This window comes from Hylobates moloch, unplaced genomic scaffold, assembly GCF_009828535.3.
Source record: "Hylobates moloch isolate HMO894 unplaced genomic scaffold, HMol_V3 SCAFFOLD_8, whole genome shotgun sequence".
In the NCBI taxonomy this organism is placed as follows: Eukaryota; Metazoa; Chordata; class Mammalia; order Primates; family Hylobatidae; genus Hylobates; species Hylobates moloch.
This window is the reverse complement of record NW_026652283.1, coordinates 73,507,009-73,530,498: the sequence shown is the minus strand read 5'-3', so window position 1 is coordinate 73,530,498 and position 23,490 is coordinate 73,507,009. Positions and strand designations below refer to the sequence as shown.

The 23,490-nt window shown below is 40.2% G+C and overlaps 1 protein-coding gene across 8 annotated transcripts in view; it reads right to left on the bottom strand.

The window, feature by feature from the left end:
• The window catches only part of ERC2 (ELKS/RAB6-interacting/CAST family member 2), a 901,662-nt gene that overhangs the window by 377,992 nt on the left and 500,180 nt on the right, over nucleotides 1-23,490 (bottom strand). For all 8 annotated transcript variants that reach the window (XR_009214386.1, XM_058441964.1, XM_058441966.1 and 5 more), the window contains one exon: nucleotides 12,671-12,831. Coding sequence is in view for 7 of the 8 variants with exons in the window: in XM_058441964.1 (XP_058297947.1) it covers nucleotides 12,671-12,831 (161 nt within the window). In the remaining variant the exon portion in view is untranslated. The remainder of the gene's footprint in view (nucleotides 1-12,670; nucleotides 12,832-23,490) is intronic.

Below are 23,490 nucleotides of genomic sequence, written 5' to 3'. Positions count from 1 at the left end.
AGAGCCAGACCCTCTTTTTCTGCCCCTAAACTCATTCACACACACACACACACTCTCTCTCTCTCTCTCACCCCTCTTCCCACATGTTTGGTCTACTTTGGTCTGCCTCCTGCCCAAAAGTCAAAATTAGAATCTAGCAAGAGAACCATTATGCTGAGAAAATGCAGAAAGCATTTAGAACCCCTGTGCTTTGCAAGGCACCAGAACAGGGATACAAAAGGGGGAAAAAAGATAAAGAGGAGAGAGAAAGATGGGGAAAAGTGAAGAGAAGAAGGAACAGAGGAAGGAAAAGAAGAAACAGGAGATGGAGTGGAAGAGAAGAGAGAGTGGGTAAGAAAGGGGGAAAGAAAAAAGAGGCAGCCAGCAAGAAGCAAAGTATAATTTTCATCAACATTCATTCATTCATTTGACAAACATTTATTGAATGTTTAGGAGGAACCAAGAACATTCAAAGCCCACCTCCGTGCTATTCCTCCCTTAAAATCCTCTGTCTTCATTGACTTGGATCCTTTTGTAATAGCTCCTTCCAATGAGGACATAGATCTTGATGTTTACCTCTTCATCCTTAGGGTTGAGACTTCACTTGCTAATATCTGGACTGGATTTTACCAAGGCAAAGAAAATGTTACAGGGAGGCAGAGAAACCCTGTGAATTGGGATTTGCCCAAGACCTGCCCTTCATGGTTGAGGCAGGCATCTGGCATCCAGGCAGCAGTTTGTTTCCCTTCGATGCCCACAGGCCCTGCACTGTGTTCTCACTTCACCAGTGTTCTCATTTCTCTTCTATCCTTTCTGGTCTAAATGAACATTGTAAGAAGTGCTTCCCTAGAAAAAGATCTGGCTACCCAGAGTGATGTTGTGAAGAAGGAACAAATGGAAAGGAGACACAAAAGTGGAAAGAGAGTAAAAGGGGCTGTTATAATTGTGCATCAATTTACAGGACCAACCTAACCCTTGAGGACTGTCCAATTTCACACTCTCAATTTATAGTTGGGCACACTGTGGACCAGAAAGAACCACAGGTTAAAGAGTGATGGAATTCTGGAGCTAGACAGGATTATGTCGTCTGCTAAGCAGCAGGCATTGATGGAACAGGTCTTTTGGATCCCAGCCAGGGTTTACATCTCACAGGGAGCTCCATCCCCTGAGGATTTGAATCTGAGAACTGTGTCAATCCCACTGGGGAGCTACATAGTGAGCTGGTCTTTAATGCCCAGAAAGCAAGCTAGAATCAAGAGGTCAAAGTCATCTATACAGAACGGGAAGTCCCCAGGCCTCTACAACCTCTATGCCTGATCATTGTGCTGAATGGGAAAATACATCCTGTGTGAGTTCCATGTGAAAATAAGTCAAGTTAAATCAGAGATGAGACCCTACAAAGCTCTTCTCCCTTCCCTAGTTTAAGAAACACCAGTCTAAAAAATGAGGCTAGTTACAGGTTTCTCAACCTCAGTACCACTGGTATTTTGGGCCAGAAAATTCTTTGTTGTTGGGGCTGCCTTATGTGTCATACAATGTTTAGCAGCCTCCTGGCCTCTACCTACTGGATGCCAGTGGCACCTCCCCTCCAGTTGGGATGACCAAAAATGTCTCCAGACCTTGCCAAATGTTCCCCTGAGAGGTGAAACCACCCGCAGTTGAGAGCCACGGCCTCAGAGAATCACTGAATATTAATGAAATCATCTGAGTCCACAGGCCTGTTCACAGATGGAAAGACCAGGTCAGGTGTGCCTGGGCTCAACCAACTACAAATGGCAGAGTCAGGCTATGAACTAGAGTGCTCAGGGTTCTCCTCACTGCACCAATAATTCTTTTTCTTTTCTTTCTTTCTTTTCTCTTTTTTTAATTCTTTTTTTTTTTGAGACAGGGTCTCACTCTCACTCAGGCAGGAGTGCAGTGATGCAATCACAGTTCACTGCAGCCTCAACCTCCCAGGCTCAAGAGATCCTCCCATCTCAGCCTCCCAAGTAGCTGGGACCACAGGTACACAACACCATGCCTGGCTAACTTTTTGTATTTTTTGTAGAGACAGGGTTTTGCCATATTGCCCAAGCTGGTCTCGAACTCCTGAGCTCAAGTGATCCACCAGCCTCAGCCTCCCAAAGTGCTGAGATTACATAAATAACTCCTCCTTCAGGATTTGATGTGTGATTCCTCTGTACTGTCGGCTCCTTAGTGTTTCTTTGTGTGATGTGGCTGCCCTGTCCCTTGCATCAAGGGGTTAAATCTGGCAACGCCCCCTACAGTATTAGATCAGGTACTGGTCAGAATTCTTTCAATATGTTGTTGCTCTTGGATTGGAAGAAAGGGCCAAGACTGCCTCCTCTGACTTGCCATGTTTTAGGAGGTTGGAAGGCTTGAATATTTCTTTTCCCTTTTCTTAATGGGTGACCTACCCTAGCCCCCATGCGGCTGCTGTGAGGATAGAGATAACATGAAGTATGGTGCTTGGAATTATTTAAACTCTATGATTCACAAGCATTTAGATTATTTAACTGCTGATTATGATTATTTAAGCTGAAAGACTATACTTCTCTAGCTCAGAAAATGTTTGCATTTCCATTAAAAACCACCAGGCTGAAGGCCCTTTTGACTGACATTTTTCACTATTAAAACTATACATACAGTGCATGTTTTTGGCCAGAAGACAGTGTGTCCCTTATTTTGTTTTAAGATAAGAAAGCCAACTTCAAAGGCCTTCTCCAACTAGCTCTCCTCAGGCCCCCTTCCTCCCACCATCTCCCCATCCTGCTGTCCTCCTGCCCCAAAAAAGGGAAGAAGCGCCTATCTGCCCACTGCTTTCTACTATTTAATTAAAACTGGTGCCACCATTCCCACACTTTAAATTCTTACACTGATATCTCAAGTTCTTCACTGGGAGACAGTGCACTCAATGGCTAAGACTGTGAACTATAGTGTCAAACAGACTTGTATTTGAGTTCTACATATATGAGCCTCAGTGTCTCCATCCACAGAATGGGGGCAATAATACTCCCCGCCTCACAGGAGGTGACAGCACTATCTGGGTGAAGTACTTAGTCCATGGAATCAGTACTTAATAAGTGTTCACTGGTAATATTAATCCCATCACCCAACGTCTGCATGCACTGAATAGTATATATGCCTGGGCTAATTTAATTCTCTGAAGACATTTTAATCCAAGATAGTACATTCCTCAAGGCAGGGACAGTGAAGGACTCTTGATTCTACCTGACATGCAATTTAACTCACTTTAATTATTTCTCTATAATGAGCTATGAAACACATCCCTGCTTGGCTCATATATTTAATAACCTAAGAGTTTTATGAAAAATAAATGCCTAAAAATTCAGGGAAAATTCTATTGTGGATGTATTAGAGCAGTGTCCTAAACCATGCAGTAACTTTCTTTTTTCTTTCTCTTTTCTTTTTTTTCTTTTAATTTTTTTTTTTATTGGCAGAGTTTCTGCATTCAAATTAAGTTCCTCAAGGGAAGGAATGAAAAAGATCCCAGCATTTCCTAAGTTTCATCTCTGTGACGGCATTTATTTAGTGGAATTACATACAGGAGGGTCTTGGAGATTGCCTTTGCCTTTCACTTGGGATGAAAATTTCCTCTGCAGCATGCAGAACAGGTGAGAGTGTTCCTGCTGCTACAGAGTTCTTTTGCACTGAAAGAAAAATCTTCCTCCTCTCAAATTTTGCCTACCAACTCTAGCACAGTCATCTGAGGCAGCATGAATCAAGTCCAGTTTTCTTCTTACAGTCACTTCCTTAACAGTTAAAAGAAGCGTCTGTCTTCTTGGCCTTCTCTGGCCCTAATACCCCTTAAAGGTCAGCTATCCCCAGCACGAAGAGATTTTCAGGTGTACCTCAACTTGTTCACTCACTACATGCCTCCTCACAGTCCACCAACCATGGTACCCAGAAATGAACTCAGATATGCACTAAACACAGGTGCATACACATAAATGTCTGTTAGGACTAGACTAGAGGTGTAATTGCAAAGTTGTTTTTTACTGCTAAGTGACATAACATACCAGCTGACCTATTTTTCTTCACACTTTATTCATGTTGTCAGAGACTGCCAATTGCCCCCAATATCCATTCTTTCCTCTCCTTCCTTGGAACTGGATTCCCAGAATGCAGCTAAAGGCTATATTTCCCTGCTTGGTCTTGAAGCTAAGTATGACCATGTGGCTTAAAACCCTGGCCAGTGGGCCCCTTCCCCCACACTTGTTCTCAAATCTAGTAAAATATAAGCTCCACCAACAGGAGGATTTTTGTTCATAGAGTCCTTTCTGTTCACTAAGAACAGGGCTTAGATAAGTGCCTAGGGCTTAGAACAGTGCTTGCACATAGCAGATGCTCAGCAAATATTGAATAAACTGTGAAATGACTCAGATGTCAACGAATGGAATGTGTAACTTAAAGGACAGGGAGGTTTCTTTCTCGTGCCTCCTTTCTGCTGGTTGGAATAGGGATTGGATAGCTGGAACTGAAGCAAAAGTCTCACACTAAGAGGTGCAAGCAAATGCTAAAAATGGCAAAATGTCAAGACAGAAGGAACGTGAGTCCCTAGTGATTATAAAGCTACTTGTATGAGCTTCTGGAATGTGAGGTTTTCTGATTCTTGCATTTGAAGCTAACTAGAACATTCCCCTATTCTAAAGTTATTTTCTTTATAGTTAAGTTTTACTTACCCACTATAAGTTTTATGTTCAGCATAATTTTTTTGTTGTTTTGTTTTGTTTTTGCTATAGACGATAAGCCATCAACTTCAGAGTTAAAAGAAGGAAACAGAAATCTGGAGTGCTAAGCAACCATGCATTTATGACACTGCCTGCAGCGAAAACCAAAATTGGTTTCGAATGAGTCATTTTTTGTGACATTTATTCCTTTCCTCTCTGCTACCTGTCCTGAATCACTACAGGTAACTCAGAAAGCTGCAATAGGCTTCATCAGTGTTCTAGCTGATTTAAATACCTGTTGGAACTGAGCAGGTAGTAAACAGAAACAGATGACAAACAGGACCTTCTAGGACACATTACCATAGTATTTAATATTTTTAAAATTAGACATGTTAAAGTTTTTCTCAATAAACTACTGGTTAGAGAAAGAATAGTATTATAGCAAAAAGAAAAAAAAGAAAAAAAGAAAAAAAAGAAATTCTTGAGAAGGCCAAGTTGTAAATTAAAGACAGGATTAGAGTATGCTAACTGTAATGAATGTACCTATCATATTAATATATGTATAGCCCTTTGTGGGTTAAAAATCACTTTCTCATGAATTTATAATCGCAGCCAATCCCCATAATATCTCTGTAGGCTAGCACAACCCTCTTGTTTATTGAGTTTATCAATTTTAAGTAACAATTGGCTTCAAAACTCTTCTCCCAGACTCCATTTATCCTGTCCAAATTGCTAGGCACTTAGGATTCCTTCCTAAAGAAATGTGATTTGTCTTTTCTCATGTTGGCATGAAGTAAAAAATAAATTGATTTTATCATTTCTGTACCCTTGCTCTCCTTTGAAGGGTACTTACCTAATGAGTGGCTCTCTCAGAAAGGATCTTAGATCAAAGAGGCCAATAGGATAATGCCCTCGAATAAGCTGCTGTCTTACCTCACTGTAAATGTCCTAAAATAATCCAGTGTATACAAAGACTTGTGAGGCTATCTTGAGAAGATGTCTAAAACCCAACAATACCCAGTAAATTAAGATGAATTGCACCATATTGTCAGATGAGTTAAAAACATAAGGGCCTGCTGAAAATGTTGTATAAGCATAGGAAATCACCACAAAAAGTCTAAAATAAACATTTCAAAATATGTGACTATTAAGCAGCTATCAAAACCCTTATTCAACTTAGCATTTTATACGAAATGAAAAATATCAGTTAAGATGCCTGTCTACCTATTAAACTACTATAGTAGTTTAAATCATCGAAGCAAATGCACACAGATTTTTAAGTACTGTATCTCATGGCCCTCAATTTCTTTTAGCCACAGATTTCAACTCCACCTGCCATAAATTAAATAACTAGGCTTTTGTTACTGGAATGTAAGCTTATTAACTGGCATTAATGAAATCAAACATAAAATGTTGTTCTTAATATGCTTTTAATAAAATCCCTTTTAAATAGGAGTAAATGTAACAAAATTGAACCATTATGAAATGTTTTAGCAAGAAGTTTTGGATATATTTTAAGTAAAAGAATAATCTTATACACAAGGAAAGATGAATATTATGTACTATGAAAATATATGGTTGGTAACTGTTAGTTTCTTCCAGCAGAGGAATAATAACTGGCAGTTAGAATATCAACCAATAAAGACCCGACTGAAGAAGGGTATTGCTGTGGTTTGAATATTTGTCCCCTCCAAAACTCCTGTTGAAATTTGATCCTAGGTGGGGCCTAATGGGAAAACGGTGTTTGGGTTGTGGAGTGAATCCCTTGAATAGATTAATGCCCTCTCCCTTGGGGGTGAGTTCTCACTCTGCTAGTTTCCCTGAAAGAGCTGATTGTTAAAAAGAGCATAGCTCTTTCCCTCATCTCCACCTTGCTTCCTCTCTCCCCATGTGATCTCTGCACTTACAGCTTTCCTTTCCCTTCTGCCATAAGTGGAAGCAGCCTGAGGCCCTCATGAGAAGCAGATGCTGGCACCAAGCTCCTTGTACAGCCTGCAGAACCAGGAGCCAAACGAACAATTTTTCTTTATAAATTACCTAGCTTCAGTATTCCTTTATAGCAATACTAAACAGACTAAGCCAGGAATGTTGAGGGAAATAATCATACACATGTATACAGTTGGACTTCTGTATACATAGGTTCCACATTTGTGGATTCAATCAACCACGGATCAGAAATATTTTGGGAAAAAAATGCATCTGCACTGAACATGTACAGACTTTTTTTCTTGCTATTATTTCCTAAACAATACAAGTGTAACAACTATTTTCATAGCATCTACATTGTATTAGGTATAAGTAGGCAGGAGATGATTTAAAGTATACAGGAGGATGTGCGTGGGTTATATGCAAATACTATGCCATTTTATATCAGGGACTTCAGCATCTGTGGATTTCGGTATCTAAAGGAGGTCCTAGAACCAATCACCCACAGATACCAAGAGATGACTATAGAATCAAGGCTTTCCTTTTGAATCAAGTTGGCCTCAGTTCCTAAAAGTGTTCCCAGATTACAGGAAAGTACACCACACTTTCCATGTCCCTCCTTGCCCCAAATGACAAAGAGGGTCCTTACCTTTGGAAATGACTTTCTAAGTGGGATTCCAAACCTCTTTGGTTACATAAGAAACTACTTTATCTATTTATCTATTCATTTATTTGCTTATTTATTTGTTTATTCATTTCCTTCACTCATTTTACTAAAATGCAAGCTCAACAAGGTCAAGTTTGTTCATCTAAAACAGTACCTAGTACATAGTAGATCATCAGTGAATATTTATACATTTTTTAGATAATTCATCCTTTCATTTTTCAAATACTTTTTGAGTGCCTACCATGTGACAGATTCACAATATCCAATATTAAAAGAAAATTCCACTGTAAATAAAATAAAATCACATCATGAGAAATCTTTACATTGGAAGAATCAGGCAATATTTACTCACTCTAAATCCAGTCGGCATTTAAAATAAGGGAAGCCAAAGAACAATGGTAGGAGAAAATGTAGGTCAGTGTGGCACATGTCCCAAAATGATATAACACAAAACAGAACTTTGGGTAAAAATTAAACAGCCTAAGAGTGGATGTAAGTATAAAAAGATAGTACCAGAGGTCATTGTGATGATTAAACAGTTCTGCATCTTGACTGTGGTGGTGGTGACACAAATCAACACATGTAATAAAAGTGGATATAATTAAACATACACACACACAAGTGCATGTAAAACTGGAGAAATTGGAATAATGTTAAGGCCGGGCACAGTGGCTCACACCTGTAATCCCAGCACTTTGGGAGGCCGAGGCGGGTGGATCACGAGGTCAGGAGATGGAGACCATCCTGGCTAATAAGGTGAAAGCCCGTCTCTACTAAAAATACAAAAATTAGCCGGGTGTGGTGGCAGGCGCCTATAGTCCCAGCAGCTCGGGAGGCGGAGGCAGGAGAATGGTGTGAACCCAGGAGGCAGAGCTTGCAGTGAGCCGAGATTGCACTACTGAACTCCAGCCTGGGCAATAGAGCGAGACTCCGTCTCAAAACAACAACAACAACAAAACAAAACTGGAAAAATTGGAATAATGTTAATAGATATGTAAAACTGGAGAAATTTGAAGAAGGCTGGTAGATTGTACCAATATCAATTTCCTCATGTGATATTGTACTTCAGTTATGCAAGATGTTACCAAATAGGGAAATGGTTGAAGGATATGAGAACCCTCTTTGTAATATTTCTTGCAACAGCCTGACAATCCACAGGTATTTACACATATGTTAATAAAATAAAATTAAACAGCAGAATGCTTATCAAAACACTGGAACTGAGACAGATGCCCAATAATGATGTAAACCTATATGACAGTATATTGAATAATTAAAAATAATACAATCCTATGCTTGCAACATAGAAGGTTGTTCACATTCACAAAAGAAGAGGGACTTGCAAAATATGCAAGTACAGTCCAATTTTCTTTACAAAATAAGGAGCATTTGCAAAGGTATACACCAAAATGCCATCAGTGTCTCTCTCTCCATGTTAGGATCATGAGTAATTTTTTCATATTGTTTCTTTATACTGCCTCTTTTTTCCCTTAAAATGAACAATATCACCTAACAAACGTCTAAACAAATATCTGTCTTTGGATGGGGTTCAGGTAAATTCTGTATAGCTCTGGAACAAAAACCAAGACAAATGGAAAGACATTTCCGGGCAATATAATGACAAATGAGCTACCTGTAAGAGCCATGGAACATGAACCACCACCTTATAAGCCCATGGCCTGCCATGGGAATGGTATTCACCAGGGCCTGGTGAATTCCTTGTGAGTAATCCTGTGAATGGGAGACTGGCTTCTGCAGGCTGGGAGGTTGGACCCAGTTGCTTTCCAATTCTAAAACTCTGTGCCATTTGGTTTGCAATGAATTTAACAGATACCACCTCTCATTTCAAAAGCCCCCTTTAGGTTTCAAAGCACTTTCACATGTGCTGGTTTATATTAATTTTAGTTTGCCGCTTATAAAAAAAATCTTATCCCTACAAGAGTTCTGTAGAGTAAGCGGGGCAGGTATTATCGCCTCCATTTTACTGAAGAGAAAACTGAGGCAACCAGAGAGTGATGTTCAATGTTATGGGGTGAGACAGAAATTAGTTATGAAATCACAGTTTCTTTCTCTTGACTCACGGCCCCACCCCTCTTCCCTCTAACACCACACAGCCTCTCCCTTCCCACCAGGGTTCGGAAACTGGGTAGACCTCACCTAAAGATGCCTGTCTAAAGATGACGGGTGCCGGTTGAACGAAAAACCAACAATGCTTGGCACAGATGATAACAACTCACCAACAATAATACCCATCTGACTGTTCCCACAAACTTACGTGGACTCAATCAATGTCAAGTAACCAGTGTGTCAATTCAGCTTAAACACTGTGACTGAACAAACCAGTGGTGAACTTGCAACAGCCCAAGAGGCTGGTGCCTGTAGTTGAAGATCTCAGTCAATATACTTGCCCTGTACCTAAGTCCTCCCATAGTCCCAGGGCAGAAGCCCACAGGTTGGGCTTCTAGGCCAGTTAAATAGTGAATAGGGCCCATATCAGGCTTAATGAAGCAGGGCTTTGTTACTTTCACCAAAGGAATTAACACAGGAATTTTGTATTTATTTTGCAGTGGCAGCAGATTAAGCACTTCAGCAATAATGTGGCAATTCACCAAAAGAGGTCTTAGTTAGGTGCTATCTGAAACCATGAAGTTAAGTGGGAAAACATACACATGGAAAAAGTTTATATGTTTTAGAAAAATAAATCCAAATTTTAGATAAATGATACTCTTCACAAAGTATACTAAACAAAGGACATATTTTCATTGGCTGATAGTGCCATTTGCATACATATATCATTTTCTGTGTGCCAAACTCTCTGCTGAGAACCCCTCCTCACAACCACCCCCATTCAAGTCATTACAGGAGGAAACTAGAAGGTTAGTGAGGTTAAGGGCATGTCTCCCAAGTCACAGCCACCAGGTGGAAGCAACAGGATTCCACCCTGGGTCTGATGACTCACAAACCAGCATACTTCACCATTACTTGTTCTTTCAAAATGTTGAAAGTATATGCTCCTTTATAAACAGGAAGTAATTAAAATTTCTTTATAATAGCATAATAAATCACTTCAGGAGATGGAGAGTTAACTTGAGAACAGCTGGAAAACAAGCAGAAAAACTAGGCTGGACTTGACACATAACACACAGGGAGGAAGATGAGAGACAGGTGAACAGAAAAGAATACAGGCTGATTGAATCAATGGACCCGTATTGCTAATGCACTAATACTAGTATTGGCTATTGTTAATAAATTATTTTTATTCTATACTACATTTATTATGGAAAGCAAAATGCAAAAAACATCATATGATAAATTTTTCAAGGGTAAAACAAACTTATAAGTTGAATTTCAGTATTTTTAATCTCCATTCAAAAATCAAATCTAAAATGAAGGTGGAAGCATATGTAATTCCAAAATCTTTCTCTTTTCTTATATAAATCATAACATTCCATCTTGTTTTCTAGGAAATGAAGTTTTATTGGTCAATATCAGCAAGATGGAAACTTTCTCAAATAAACCACTTTATGAACTTTGTATATAGACATTATAAAAATACATAACTTTTGATTCTAACATGAATACATTCATAAATGGACTTTCCACTTTGAATATTGCTGTTTCTTCAATTATTTAATACTACACTATATTTTTGGTCTTTCTCAGCTAAGTGTTTACACATATATCGACAGTTATAATTTTTCTGGGTGTTATTTAAATTCATACACGTATTCCACAACTAATTACATAAGTTAATCTTTTAAACAACAGTAAATATTGGCAAACACCAAGATTTTATGTATGCTGTGCTTATAAACATGTATCCTTTTAACAGTGTTAATAAATTATTGATGGTGATAATATCACAGATACTTAAAATACTTTCCTTCTTAGCTACATAAAATTCAGTCTCCAGTATTCAATCTAGTCACTCACTCAACAAACCATCGCTCAAATCTATCACATTCAAGACACTGTTGTGGGCAACAAACAATCATTGAGCACCTCCCATGTGCCCGGCACTGCTCTCATCTGCGTGATGACTACAGTGACTCAAACAGACAAAACTTCTAGTCTTAATGAGTTCACATAAACTCCTCAAGAAAATTAGATAGCAGAAACGGAGCTTGAGGTAGAAAACTGGTTTTGTCATGGCCAGATGGCCTTAAGCAAATTATGAATCTCGCTGAGTCTCAGCTCCCTCACCTCTGAACTGAGTATAATAATACCTGTTTTTATTATATTATCTTTTATTAGAAAAAATACTAGTTTATATGTGAAAAAAAACCCTACTTATTCTTTGGTCTTGGAGAAACTGAGGTAGTTGATGAGGAATAAATGTTTTGTCCTCATTATTAAATCCTTCAAAATATTTCATTCCAATATTTTCCATGATCTAAGCTTTCTGAGTTTAATGCTAACCATGTGTAAGGCTTGCTGGGTCACAATAAGGTCACTTCCATACCTAGCCACCTATTTCAAAGTCTGTGTTACAGGTTTAAGATGCCGTAATTATATATGTTTCCCCTTATTGTGGAAGGAAGTTAGATTTAAATGATAACTTAGAGATTATTTCATTTAAAAACATAAAGACGCTCCTTCTTGACTAGTTCTTTACAAACAGACCTATTGCAATTGATATTTATTAAAATCTCTCAGTAGTTTTCTTTCCTATGTTCTTCCATGATGATGCTCTTTCATTGTGAGAATGAAGTAAGAGCAAGGTGTAGGTGGGTGTGTCACAGGACCACAGGAACAACCATTCCCCAACACTCAGCCCCACGTCATTGATTAAATCAAAGGAAGCAATTGGTTCCAATCCAATCTCCCTGATTTAGTTTCCCAAGCCCCCACCTAGGTGGGGTGTGGCAGGGAGTGGGATTTCCCACCTATTTTTATAAGCCCAGCAAATCAAAGTTTGACTTTCTGAACAAAGAGGTGCCAACCTTGAGACTCTGTAAGAGTCAACACAAACCAGGCATTGTACACAAGTGAAAAGAATATAATTAGCAAAGTTACAGTCACAATTAGGAAATACCTCCTCAGAAAAGTTTCCACTTAACTCTGAGCAGTGCTCAAATTACCATTGTGCTTAACGGGGCCTCCATCTCTTGGCTGGCTCAGACCTTTCCAACAAATCTATGAATCCCAGCACCATCCACAAAACACAGACACCCAAAATCTAGTGCTGGATCTATATTTTTTCAATAACAGGTGTGAGAAATGTGCAAATTGAGACACCAAAGTTACAATTAAAAAATAAGAAACATACTTTCAGAAATGACCAGGCAACTGTGAGCTAAATTATTCTTTCTCTGAGCTCTTTCTTCATCTTCTCTAGCCCTTCCCCTTTCCCACTCTCAAGAGAGGCTAGAAGAGAGAGGCTACAAAAGCAACAATGGGTACTCACTTCATCTCCAGGATCTCCTCCAGCTGTTTCCTCCTCTCAATCCGGAGGTTGGCCAAGTGTGCTTCTTTTTCGGCCAGGGACTGCTGTGTGGAGGCGAGACGTGCTTTGGTGGCATCCAGTTCCTGTCTGGTCTTCTCCAGTGCATTCATCAGTTCCTCTATCTGAAAGGCACATGGAGCTCTGTGTGTTATTTCTCCTTCACTCAAGCACAAGACATCCCTTGCTAGCCTGTGTTCCAACAACAAACACAAAGGAATCATAGGGATCCTTGAACTGGGCCGCTGTGTCTTGGAGCCCTTTCTTTCTTTGTCATTGAAACTATGAGGATGCAAATGCCTAAGAATGATATAATGGACTCTGGGGAGTTGTGGGGAAAGACTGGGAGGGGGTTGAGGGATAAAAGACTACACATTGGGTTCAGTGTATACTGCTTGGGTGATGGTTGAACCAAAATCTCACAAATCACCACTAAAGAGCTTACTCATGTAACCAAATATCACCTGTTCCCCCAAAACCTATGGAAATAAAAAATTAAAACAAAACAGAACAAAAACCCTTAAAAAATGTTTCAAAGACAAGAAATGTCCAAATTTCTCCAAGGTCCTTGTTCAATTGGATTGCCCAATAACCTCTATAAAAACTACTTAATGTGTTCACTAGAATTTGGGGTGAGTGGCTTGACCCAATTTCGACCTCTGTTTGGCAAAAGTCTCCGATACTTTCTCACCATTGAAGGAAGGCAACACTCAAATGCATTTTGCCCAGCACAATACACTTTTGTGTGTAGGCCCCAGAGTACTTTGAAAGAAAGTTAATCTATGTGTTTCAGATTCAGTCACATTTTAACCTATCAAAGCCATGTTTGGTAAAAGCTATTCAATGTCCAGGGAGCCTCAGGAGTCCCTCTCACCTCACCTCCCAGCCTTACATTCAGGAAGCAATGTTTGGCCAAAGGTAAACAGAATTCCAGCCACAAAAGGTTCAGGTTTGGTTTGCCCCTGAAGTTTGAGAGGGTTCTAAACTTGAAATAAATGACATGTAACTTTTATAGGGTGCTAATACACCATAGAAATAAGCCAGACTATCAAATATCCAGGGTTTTCAGCCAGGTCCCAAAAAAATGAGACCTGGGAGCCCTGAGGCAAAGCCTTATCCTCCCCAAACCTTTGGGGACTCTTAAAAGCCAACACACAACAAAGAAGGCTGGTGTTTATGGTTCCGTTCCAAAGACTTCCATGGAGCAAGCTGGTGAAATGCCATCCCTTGCACTGATGCAAGCTGTGTCCACCCTGCTGATCCAAAATCATGAATCCAGGAAGTTTCTAGATTCCAGAGCTGATGTTTGGCTTTCTAAAACACCCCTTCCAGCTGAACTTGGCAGAACAGGCTCATCCATCACTAAAGTCAACAGAACGCCCTTCAAAATGTGTCAATGACATGTTAAGTTCCAATTCATAAAGACTTTCTACACAATTTCTGCAGTTTTACATGGAATTTATTCAGAATAAGCATTATAGTTCACATCCAAGGTAAATTATATGCTTTTAAGATTCAGAAAACCCTTCATTTTGCCCTGATAAAAAGAGGAAACTTAATGATCATGTAATTTAAATCAAAGCCAAAACCAAAAAGAGTTTAAAAAGCAAGTAATACAAAGAATAACCTATGAAAGTGACAAAACCACCCCATGTAACTGTAGAGTAAATTGCATTATTCTTTAACTTTACAAATCTATACGGTTTAAAAAGTATTAATAAACTTTTTAGTTTCTCATGTAAGTTCACAGAACATCAAAAATATGACTAGAAGCCCAAAGCAATATGTGATGAAGTTAAAGCAGAGTTTTCAGTTTTCCTCCCTTTTTCTATTTTTGATACAGTCAATAGCACTGACCCCCAAAAAATCAGAATTATGATCGTTCCATATGCCAATTCAGATAGTCTGCCTGACTGTCCATATGAGATGGTCTGCGTCCTCATGATTCCTTTTCTGTCATAAATCATTCTTTATTTCAAACATAATATTGATTTCAGAGGAGTGGGAGGTCTCCATTATTCTCATTTGTTTAATTTCTCTCTCATTCATCGAAGCTGATCTACCTGCAATCTATAGACACAGAGCTACTCGGCTGGGTTTCCAAGTCTTAGATCACCTGCCACTGGACCGCTTAGGGCAAACACTAGCTAGTTCTACATTAACCCAACTTTAAATGACACTTTAGCTTAATGATTTCAGGCTGCTCCGGCCATTTCAGCAAGAAGCACATAAAGAAACTGGGTACCTGGGAGACACAATACAGAGTTGTAACTGATGGCGATGCCACTGGCCTCCAACATCAGTAACTGCTAGTATCAGATGAGACGAAACTGCTCCTCTCAACACCTTGGAAGCAGAGTTTTAAAATAAGTTCCCAGGCCAAGCTCCTCACTCTTCCTAATTTGTGTGGCCCTGGACAGTGAGTATTGCACACCGAGGACCATGTGGGGCACTGGCCTCAGAATACATCCTTCTAGTCTTAGCATGACCACTGTTTCTCTGTGTAACTTTTTGCAAACAATCACTGTACCCTTGGAATCTCAGTTTCCTAGATGATGGCCATGGGTTCTTCCTGTGTTTAAATTCTAGAGACCTGAAAGCTGTTTCCTTTGCTGCCGAAACGAGGGCCTTAGAAAGCAAAAAATATCTCCCCTGCTGTGGTGATCATTAGGGTGGTTTCACAATATCCTAGTTTTCTTCCTTACAGGCACATGGTAGGACCCCATATCCCCTCACCCTTTGAATTGGCTGTGGCTTTGGCCAATTAAAACCACTGTCATTTCCAAGTAGAAACATTTAAGTGGTAGCGTTCAACTCCAGCGTTACCCTTTCCCTGCCATGGTGACCATGGGAGCAAGTTTCAGAAGAAATCATCTTCAGCCTGAGTCCCTGAGTGACCACAATGAAGCCCAGGGCAAACCCACATCACATAGGCAAAATACAAACCTTTGTTGTGCTTTGCCACTGAGATTGGGGGTGGTTACTCCCAGCATAACCTGGCCTATCTTCACTGGTGGACTGTCTGATTCTATTTTTTTTTTTTTTTTTTTTTTTTTTTTTGAGACAGAGTCTCGCTCTGTCACCAGGCTAAAGTGCAGTGGCGTGATCTTGGCTCACGGCAATCTCTGCCTCCCAGGTTCAAGTGATTCTCCTGCCTCAGCCTCCCGAGTAGCTGGGATTATAGGCGCATGCCACCACTCCCAGCTAATTTTTGTATTTTTAGTAGAGATAAGGTTTCACCATGTTGGCCAGGATGGTCTGAGTCTCCTGACCTCATGATCCACCTGCCTTGGCCTCCCAAAGTGCTGGGATTACAGGCATGAGCCAACTGTCTGATTCTTATCAAGTGCCCTATGCCTGCCTCCATCTCCCCACCACAGTCATCTCTCAACCAGGGGAAAGTGCTTGTTATTCTGGCTGTCCCATGGTAGTTCTGCTCTTGCAGACCACAAGGAACTCCCTTCTTGCCAAATGTCTTTTCTTAATGTGTGGCTTGCACAGCTAAACACGCCCCCAAGTCTCTGTCCCTTCTTTGAAATAACATTTTAACTGATTGACTGTATATATGTAGTTTGTGTCTTCATCACCAGATTAGAACCATGGCATTATTATGGTGTGAGTGAGATGAGCTCCTTCATCTTTCTCAGCTTCCATTTCCTCATCCATATTTACCTCAACAGGTAAATAGAGAACCCTATTGCTTGCCTATCAGATGATTGTGGGCACATTAAGTGAGATGATGTAGCCTATAAGGCATTTATTCTTCTTCTTCTGATATCAAGAAATTAATTTTTTTCTGATAATAAGAGTAAAGTGTGGCCAGGCACGGTGGCTCACACCTATAATCCCAACACTTTGGGAGGCCAGGGCCAGTGGACCATTTGATCACAAACGGTGACCCCAGGAGTTTGAGACCAGGCTGGGCAACATGGCAAAACTGCATCCCTACAAAAAGTACAAAAGAAATGTAGCCAGGCGTGGTGACACGCACCTATAGTCCCAGCTACCCTGGGGGGCTGAGGAAAGGGGATCACCTGAGCCTGGGAAGCCAAAACTGTAATGAGCCGTGATTATGCCACTGCACTCCAGGCTGGGTGCCAGAGTGAGACCTTGTCTCAAAGAAAAAAAAAGAATAAAGTATATTCATTGTAAAAAATATGAAAAATCCAGGTATGAAAATGTTTTAGCTTTCTTCTGAAGATTAAATACTAATATCATTTTTAGTTAAGATCCTCCCAAATCCCACCACCTAGAAGTAAACATTATAAACACTGTTATAATTTCTCTATATATTTGTGTATATATAATTGAGATGCTACATATAAATATGTACATAATTTTGTATATAATTGATATATGATGAGAATTTTCTTTTGTAATTAAATTGTCTTTTGGAAACACAGTTTTAATGTGTGAGCAGTGCTCTATCCACTCCTCATCTTCCTGAAACTGATGCTTCTCTTAGTGTTATGGTCTCAATGTTTATGTGCCCCCACAATTCATATGTTGAAATCTTAACCCCCAAGATGATGGCATTAAGGGGTGAGGCCTTTGGGAATTGATTAGGTCATGGGGGCAGAGGCCTCCTATGTGGGATTAGTGACCTTATGAAAGAAGCCCAAGGGAGTCTGTATGTCCCCTTTCACCATGTAGGGACACGGCAACACGTCAGCAGTTTGCAACCCAGGAGAGGGCCCTCACCAGAATCTGCCCATGCTGGCACCTTGGTCTTAGACTTCCCAGCCTTCAGAATGTGAGAAATACATTTCTGTTATGTATAAACCACCTACTCTATGGTATTTTGTTAGAGCAGTCCAAATGGACTAAGACAATTAGGAACCCATTCCTCTGTTTATTTTGCAAATTACTCATCTTCCTGCAGCCCATAACTGGGTCCTTCTCCTTGTGACTCCGTCCTAGAGGCATTTCTACCATCCACATAGAAATACAGGGGATGCATTGAGGTCTGTCTCCACAGTTCTCACCTCTATGTAGATGCCTCTCCAAACTTTATCTCCTTTTTCCTCACTTGACTTCTTTCACATGTACCTAACCACCTGTTGATCACTTCCATCTGGATATCCTAATATTACTTTAAATTGAGGATGACCAAAAGCCAACTCTTGATCCATGTACACCTGCCTAAACCAAACTCCTATCACCTGTCCTAACCCTCCCAACTTGCCACTCCCTAACACATCCACCATTTTGGTCCAAGGCCCTGACCTTTTCTCAGTCATTCCTGTTTAAGACCTCAGAGCCACATTGATCTTCTCCTTCCTCGTTTATTTTCCATTAATCACCAACTCCTAGAGCTCTATTTTGGAAATATTTCTTGGATCCATCATTCCCTTCTATCATTACTTTTGACACCCCTCCCACATGTATAACGAGGTAGAACGTAATTATGCATGCATACATATATGTATGTATATGTGGGCTTTCACATGTGTGTGCATATGCTCATGTGTGTATCCCTAGCCTCTGACTCTACTCTTACCCCTAAGTGAGGACATGGCTTTGCCTGATCATCTGTAACAACAGTACTTCTAGTATTATATGAAGCAATGATTGGAGAGCTCTTAGTGCTGAGCCTGGCAAATATGAAAACACTTAGTATATTCTTAACACAAGAGGCGGAGCAGCATAGTGGCTTAGAAACATAATTCAGGAGCTAGACTGCCACTTACTAGATGTATAAATTCACTCTAAGTGAATTATAACTTTTTTTTCCGGGTGGAAAAATTGATTTCATGTAAGAAAAATAAAATAGTATTTACATTTAATAAGTATTCAATAAGCACTATTACAAAATTATAGAAATAAACTGGACTGTTTACCTTCATGAAAGAACCTAGACAAAACGTTCTAGGTTTCTCAACTTAAACTCGGAGGCAAAATTTGCTTTAAACATGTATTAAGTATTACCATTGCTATGCAAAAATTAGGTTATAGTAATTTTTACTCAAATTATATTAAAATGCCCAGAATAAGGATTATTTGGGGACAATATAATAATAGAATTGACTTTTTTAAAAACGTTAGCTTTAGGGGCTACATATGCATGTTTGTTACATAGGTACATTGCATGTGGGAATTGGGCTTCTACGTGTACCCATCACCCAAATATTGAACATTATACCCAAAAGGTACTTCTTCAAACTTCATCCCCCTTCTTCCCTCCCCCCTTTATAAAAAAAGAAGGAAATCATGTCCTTTGCAGCAACATGGATGGAGCTGGAGGCCATTATCCTACATGAACTAACTCAGAAGGAGAAAATCAAGTATCACATGTTCTCACATGTACATGGCAGCTGAACAATGAATTACAAAATTCTGAGCCTCAAGTACCCCTTGTGAAGTGGAGCTAATAACATAACTTAGCTCAAAGGGTTTTTATGATGATTAAATGGGTTCACATGGGCAATGCTCTCAGCACAATGCCTAGTACTCAGTAGTGCCACAGAAGTGTCAACTCTTTCTAACACAGTGCCTAGTAAGTATTCAGCCTATCTATGTCTGTGTATTGCTCCATTCACCAATGCTCAACCACACATGCACATGCACATATACCCCTGGACTGCCCTACATTCACTCCTCTGCTTACCAAAACTGCCCATTCTTTAAGGCCCTGTCTATACCTGACCTCCTTCACAGCTTGCAGTGATCAAAAGCTGGAGCTCTAGAAGCAGTCAGATATGAGGGAAGTTTGGGTTCCACCTATAAGATCTTTGACCTTAGGCCAATCTTAACCCAATGTTTCCTAAACTTGGTTTAAGATTGGTTAGGTTGCTGCATGTTAGAATCCCTTGGGAAGCTTTTAAGAATGTTGATGCTGTGGTCACACTGCTCCTAATTAAATCAAAATATTTGAGGGCGGGAGCCAGGCATCTGTATTTTATTACAGATCCAGGTGATTCCAAAATGCAGCCAAGTCTCGGAACCCTAGACATTACTGACCTCTCTAAGCCTACAGATCCTCCCCTTTAAAGTGGAGAGGAGGCAGAAGCAGCCACACAGGATTGACATAAGCGTAAAGTGAAATAACACATGGAAAGTACCCTGCCTAATACCCTGGAAGGCACCAGCACATGCCCATTCCTAGCCTCACTACTTTCACCCAACCCAAGTGCCTTCAGTTTTCATTGCCTGCACCCATTCTGCACAATATGTATGCTTAGTTGCTATAATACAACTGGATTGTAATCCCTGGAGGGCAGAGACTGTGTCTCCATCTTCTTTGCAAGCCCCTTCAGCACCTGACATAGCACCAGTATCCACACTCAATAAATACCTATGCAATGGGAGGAAGGGGAGCACAAAGATGTGATTCTGAAACACCCTCCTTTGACCCACTTAGTGCAATGATGGATGAAGTGTAAGTCCAAACTTGATACTTTCCTACCCCATAAATCAGTTGTCCCTTCACCATCCTCAACAAGTGCCCTTCAAGTTCTTGCTCTCTGTTTTGCTTCAAGCACCTTCTCTTTGCTATGGGGATGAGGGGGCTCAGCTACTTGGCTCCTGAAAGGATGGAGGCCCTATGTTCGCTGCCACCCCAGCAGCCACCTGGAGAACCCAGGAACCTGTGAGTTTCACAGAGACACAATAAAGATGTCTCAGGTTCTGCGCTGGTATAGAAGCATGTGGCTTTTAGTCCTGCTATGCATTCCACATGCTCTGTCCTGGGACCTGGGAGATACACACTCCTTTCCTTCATTCCACCACCTCACTAGGCATCTCCCACATGCCAGGCACTCTGCTGGACACTAGCCACAGATCTGTCTTCAGAAGGGTTTCCATAGGGAAGCTGGGAATCAACAAATTATTTAATCACAATAGTGATTTTAAAGAAAAGTACTAGGTAGTGCAAAAGAGTAAAACAGCAGCCCATCCTGCACTAGGCACTGTAGCTGGCCTCCCTAAGGCAGGCAAGTGGAGTAGCCTGGGGAAGCGCAGGTGGTGGCCCAGCTGGAGGAGGCCCTGTGGTCCCATTCTTTAGAAAAATGCTAGTTGGAGAATCACAGTAATTAAGAGACAATAAAAGCTTTTGACAGTCCAGCAAGAAAGCAACCCATTTGTCTCTATTTAACACAGCATGTACTTCTTTTAGAAGTACATCTATTAGTAATTCACCAGACAATAATATTTCCTGGGGAAAAAAAGTTTTAGAAAAGGTGTTTAATTGCTAAAACGTCATTTTCAGTGAAAACAGGATTCACAGCCACCTCAGAAGTCTTCTAGAATATTCCAGATGTTTCACTTAAAATAATTTCCTAAAAGGTCCTCAAATGTGGCAAGACTGGAATTCTGATTTTATATCTAAGATTACATTTTTAAAATACATTGGCTTGGTGTTACATATCTAGAACATAATAATTAAAGGTTTCATCAAGCTAGATGTTGATTTGGCCTCATCAATTACAAAAAAAGAAAAAACCCCTGAATAATTGTGTGCTATTTCTGATTGTATTAGTCATTCTATGTTGCAGATCATTAAAACTCTCTTTTAAAATAGTTGTCACCAGGAAATATTCAACTGTATTTACTGTATTTGAATAATTCATAACTGTTCACTTTCAGAATAATGAAGTCATCACCTGGCCTTCTAAAAAGTCCAGTGTTTACGCATTGCTCTGGAGAAATCGCCGGATCTTTTAAAGTGAACAGCGGAGCCTTAAAACAATAAAATAAAAAACCCATTTAAGACCTTAAATCATTAACATGTGTCGACTTAAACTTACACATACATTTGTGTTGTTTAACTAAATATTTGAAAACCAGTCTCTCTCTCAGTTATCTGCCAGGACCCCACTCTGGGTTCCATGCGTCTCTTCCTGACGCGTGGCAGCTTCCCGTGCTTTTCAAGAGGCTTGCTTGGCAAGAGCTGATACTAAAATATTTTGATAAAGCTATTTTTTTCCCTTAAATTATATGTCAGCATGGAGTTGGTGTGTATTTTGTGTTAATGATTTGGAATTTTTAAAGCCATATTTCAAAAACAGACAGGCTCTTCGGAGTTAGGCTCCGCCATCCATCCTGGTTTCCTGTCTTCATTCCATCCTGAGTGCAAGAGGATGGCAGTTTTCAGTTTGCACCAGAACACAGAACTAATGAAATCCCCATATCCCAGGTTGCAGTAAATCCGGAATGTGAATTGGTCCTGTGGGAATAGCTGGACTTGGCCCAGCTCAACTCTGGGCACAGAAGGTCACCCTGAGATCAGAAGGTGAAGATAAACGCTTAAACCCCCTCCTCAGCAGCAGCAACTCCTCCGACAGTGATGCTGGAGGCTGAAGGATCTGTTAAAACAAGGACTACTAATCTTATTTTTCCAATTACCCTTATCTGACATTTCTATCTCTTCCTCCTTCCCACCTCCCCACTGCTGCCTTAGAGTGACACCTTTTGGAAAAGGTTGAAACTGAAAATCCCCAGACTGCTTTCAGCCTGGATCTGACCATCACTAAGACTGTGTTTGTGATTTGTTTTCTCCTCATTGAAGTTTAAGCATCAAGGGGCTTTGCTTACATTGGTTGCCTCTGATCCTTCTCCTGCAAACAAATGCCCACATCAAGAACATTTGTTTGGGCTCAAACTCTTTGATTTTGACAGCATTTCACCTTCTCCCTTTCCTCTTCTCTTCTCAGGCTTATTAACAAAACTTCACACCATAATAAAAGACGGATAGAGAAGAAATGTGCAAAAATACATACATCTGACTTAACAGAGTCTGTTAAATGAGAAAGTGTCAGAGTATAAATGAATGACACTTTCTCCAAAATGCCCTTGAGCACTCTTCATTCCAGATGGGATTGGGCTCAGTGGAAGTTCCTCAAGAAAAAGGCTGTGGGGGTGTGCTTCTGGGTATGTGGTGTAGGGGTATATCTCGAGCAACTGGGAGGCTTTATTATACGTGTGTCACAGTTCTGCAGCATGGCAAAGAGATGGCCTTCTCTCTAACAGCCTGGGACATTCTTGAGAAGGAGTACAGGGATAGTAAAGGATGTGGACCCTGAAGTCAGAAAGCCTGGGTCCCCATCAGGCCCCAGCTACATGCTGACGGTGTGATTTTAGGAAAGGAGCTTGACCTCTATGTACGTCAGTTTTCTCTTCTGCAAAATGTGAATAATTGCACCTTCCGGAGACCTTGTGAGGAATACGGGCACTACAACAGCAACATGCTTGGCACATAGTAAGCATGCAACCACCCGAGATTGTCATCAACAGTGGTATGAGCTTAAACACCAGTACTTCATTTTCAGCCTATTAAGAGGATGCATAAGCAAGACAAAGGGTTGGATTTCCATTTTTTTTTACATTTTCCAAAAGATGCATCACATTTTTCATCTTCAATGGAAAGGTGAAAATTTTCACCATGAAACCTGCTTTGTAACAAACCAAATTAATCATACACAAAATGTGCATTGTTCATATTTTAATCTTACTTAGGCTAAATTCCAAACATAAAGATGAAGGAACTGGAGAAGCAAATAGAGAAGCATTGCCCAATAGAACTTCCTGCAATGCTGGCAATGTTGTAACTTTTTCTGCGCAATACGTATGCCACTAACTACATGTGGCACTTCCAATGTGTCTGGTGCAAACCAGGAAATGAATTCTTAAGTTAATTTAACATTAATTAAAATTTAAATGTAAACAGTCACAGGTCTATTGGCTACTGCATTAGAAAGAGCAATATCAGAACATCCCATTTTCACAACTTGGTTGTCCGATGGTGATGTTCAGAAATTATTTCGGTCTTTGTGGAACGTTTACCTTTT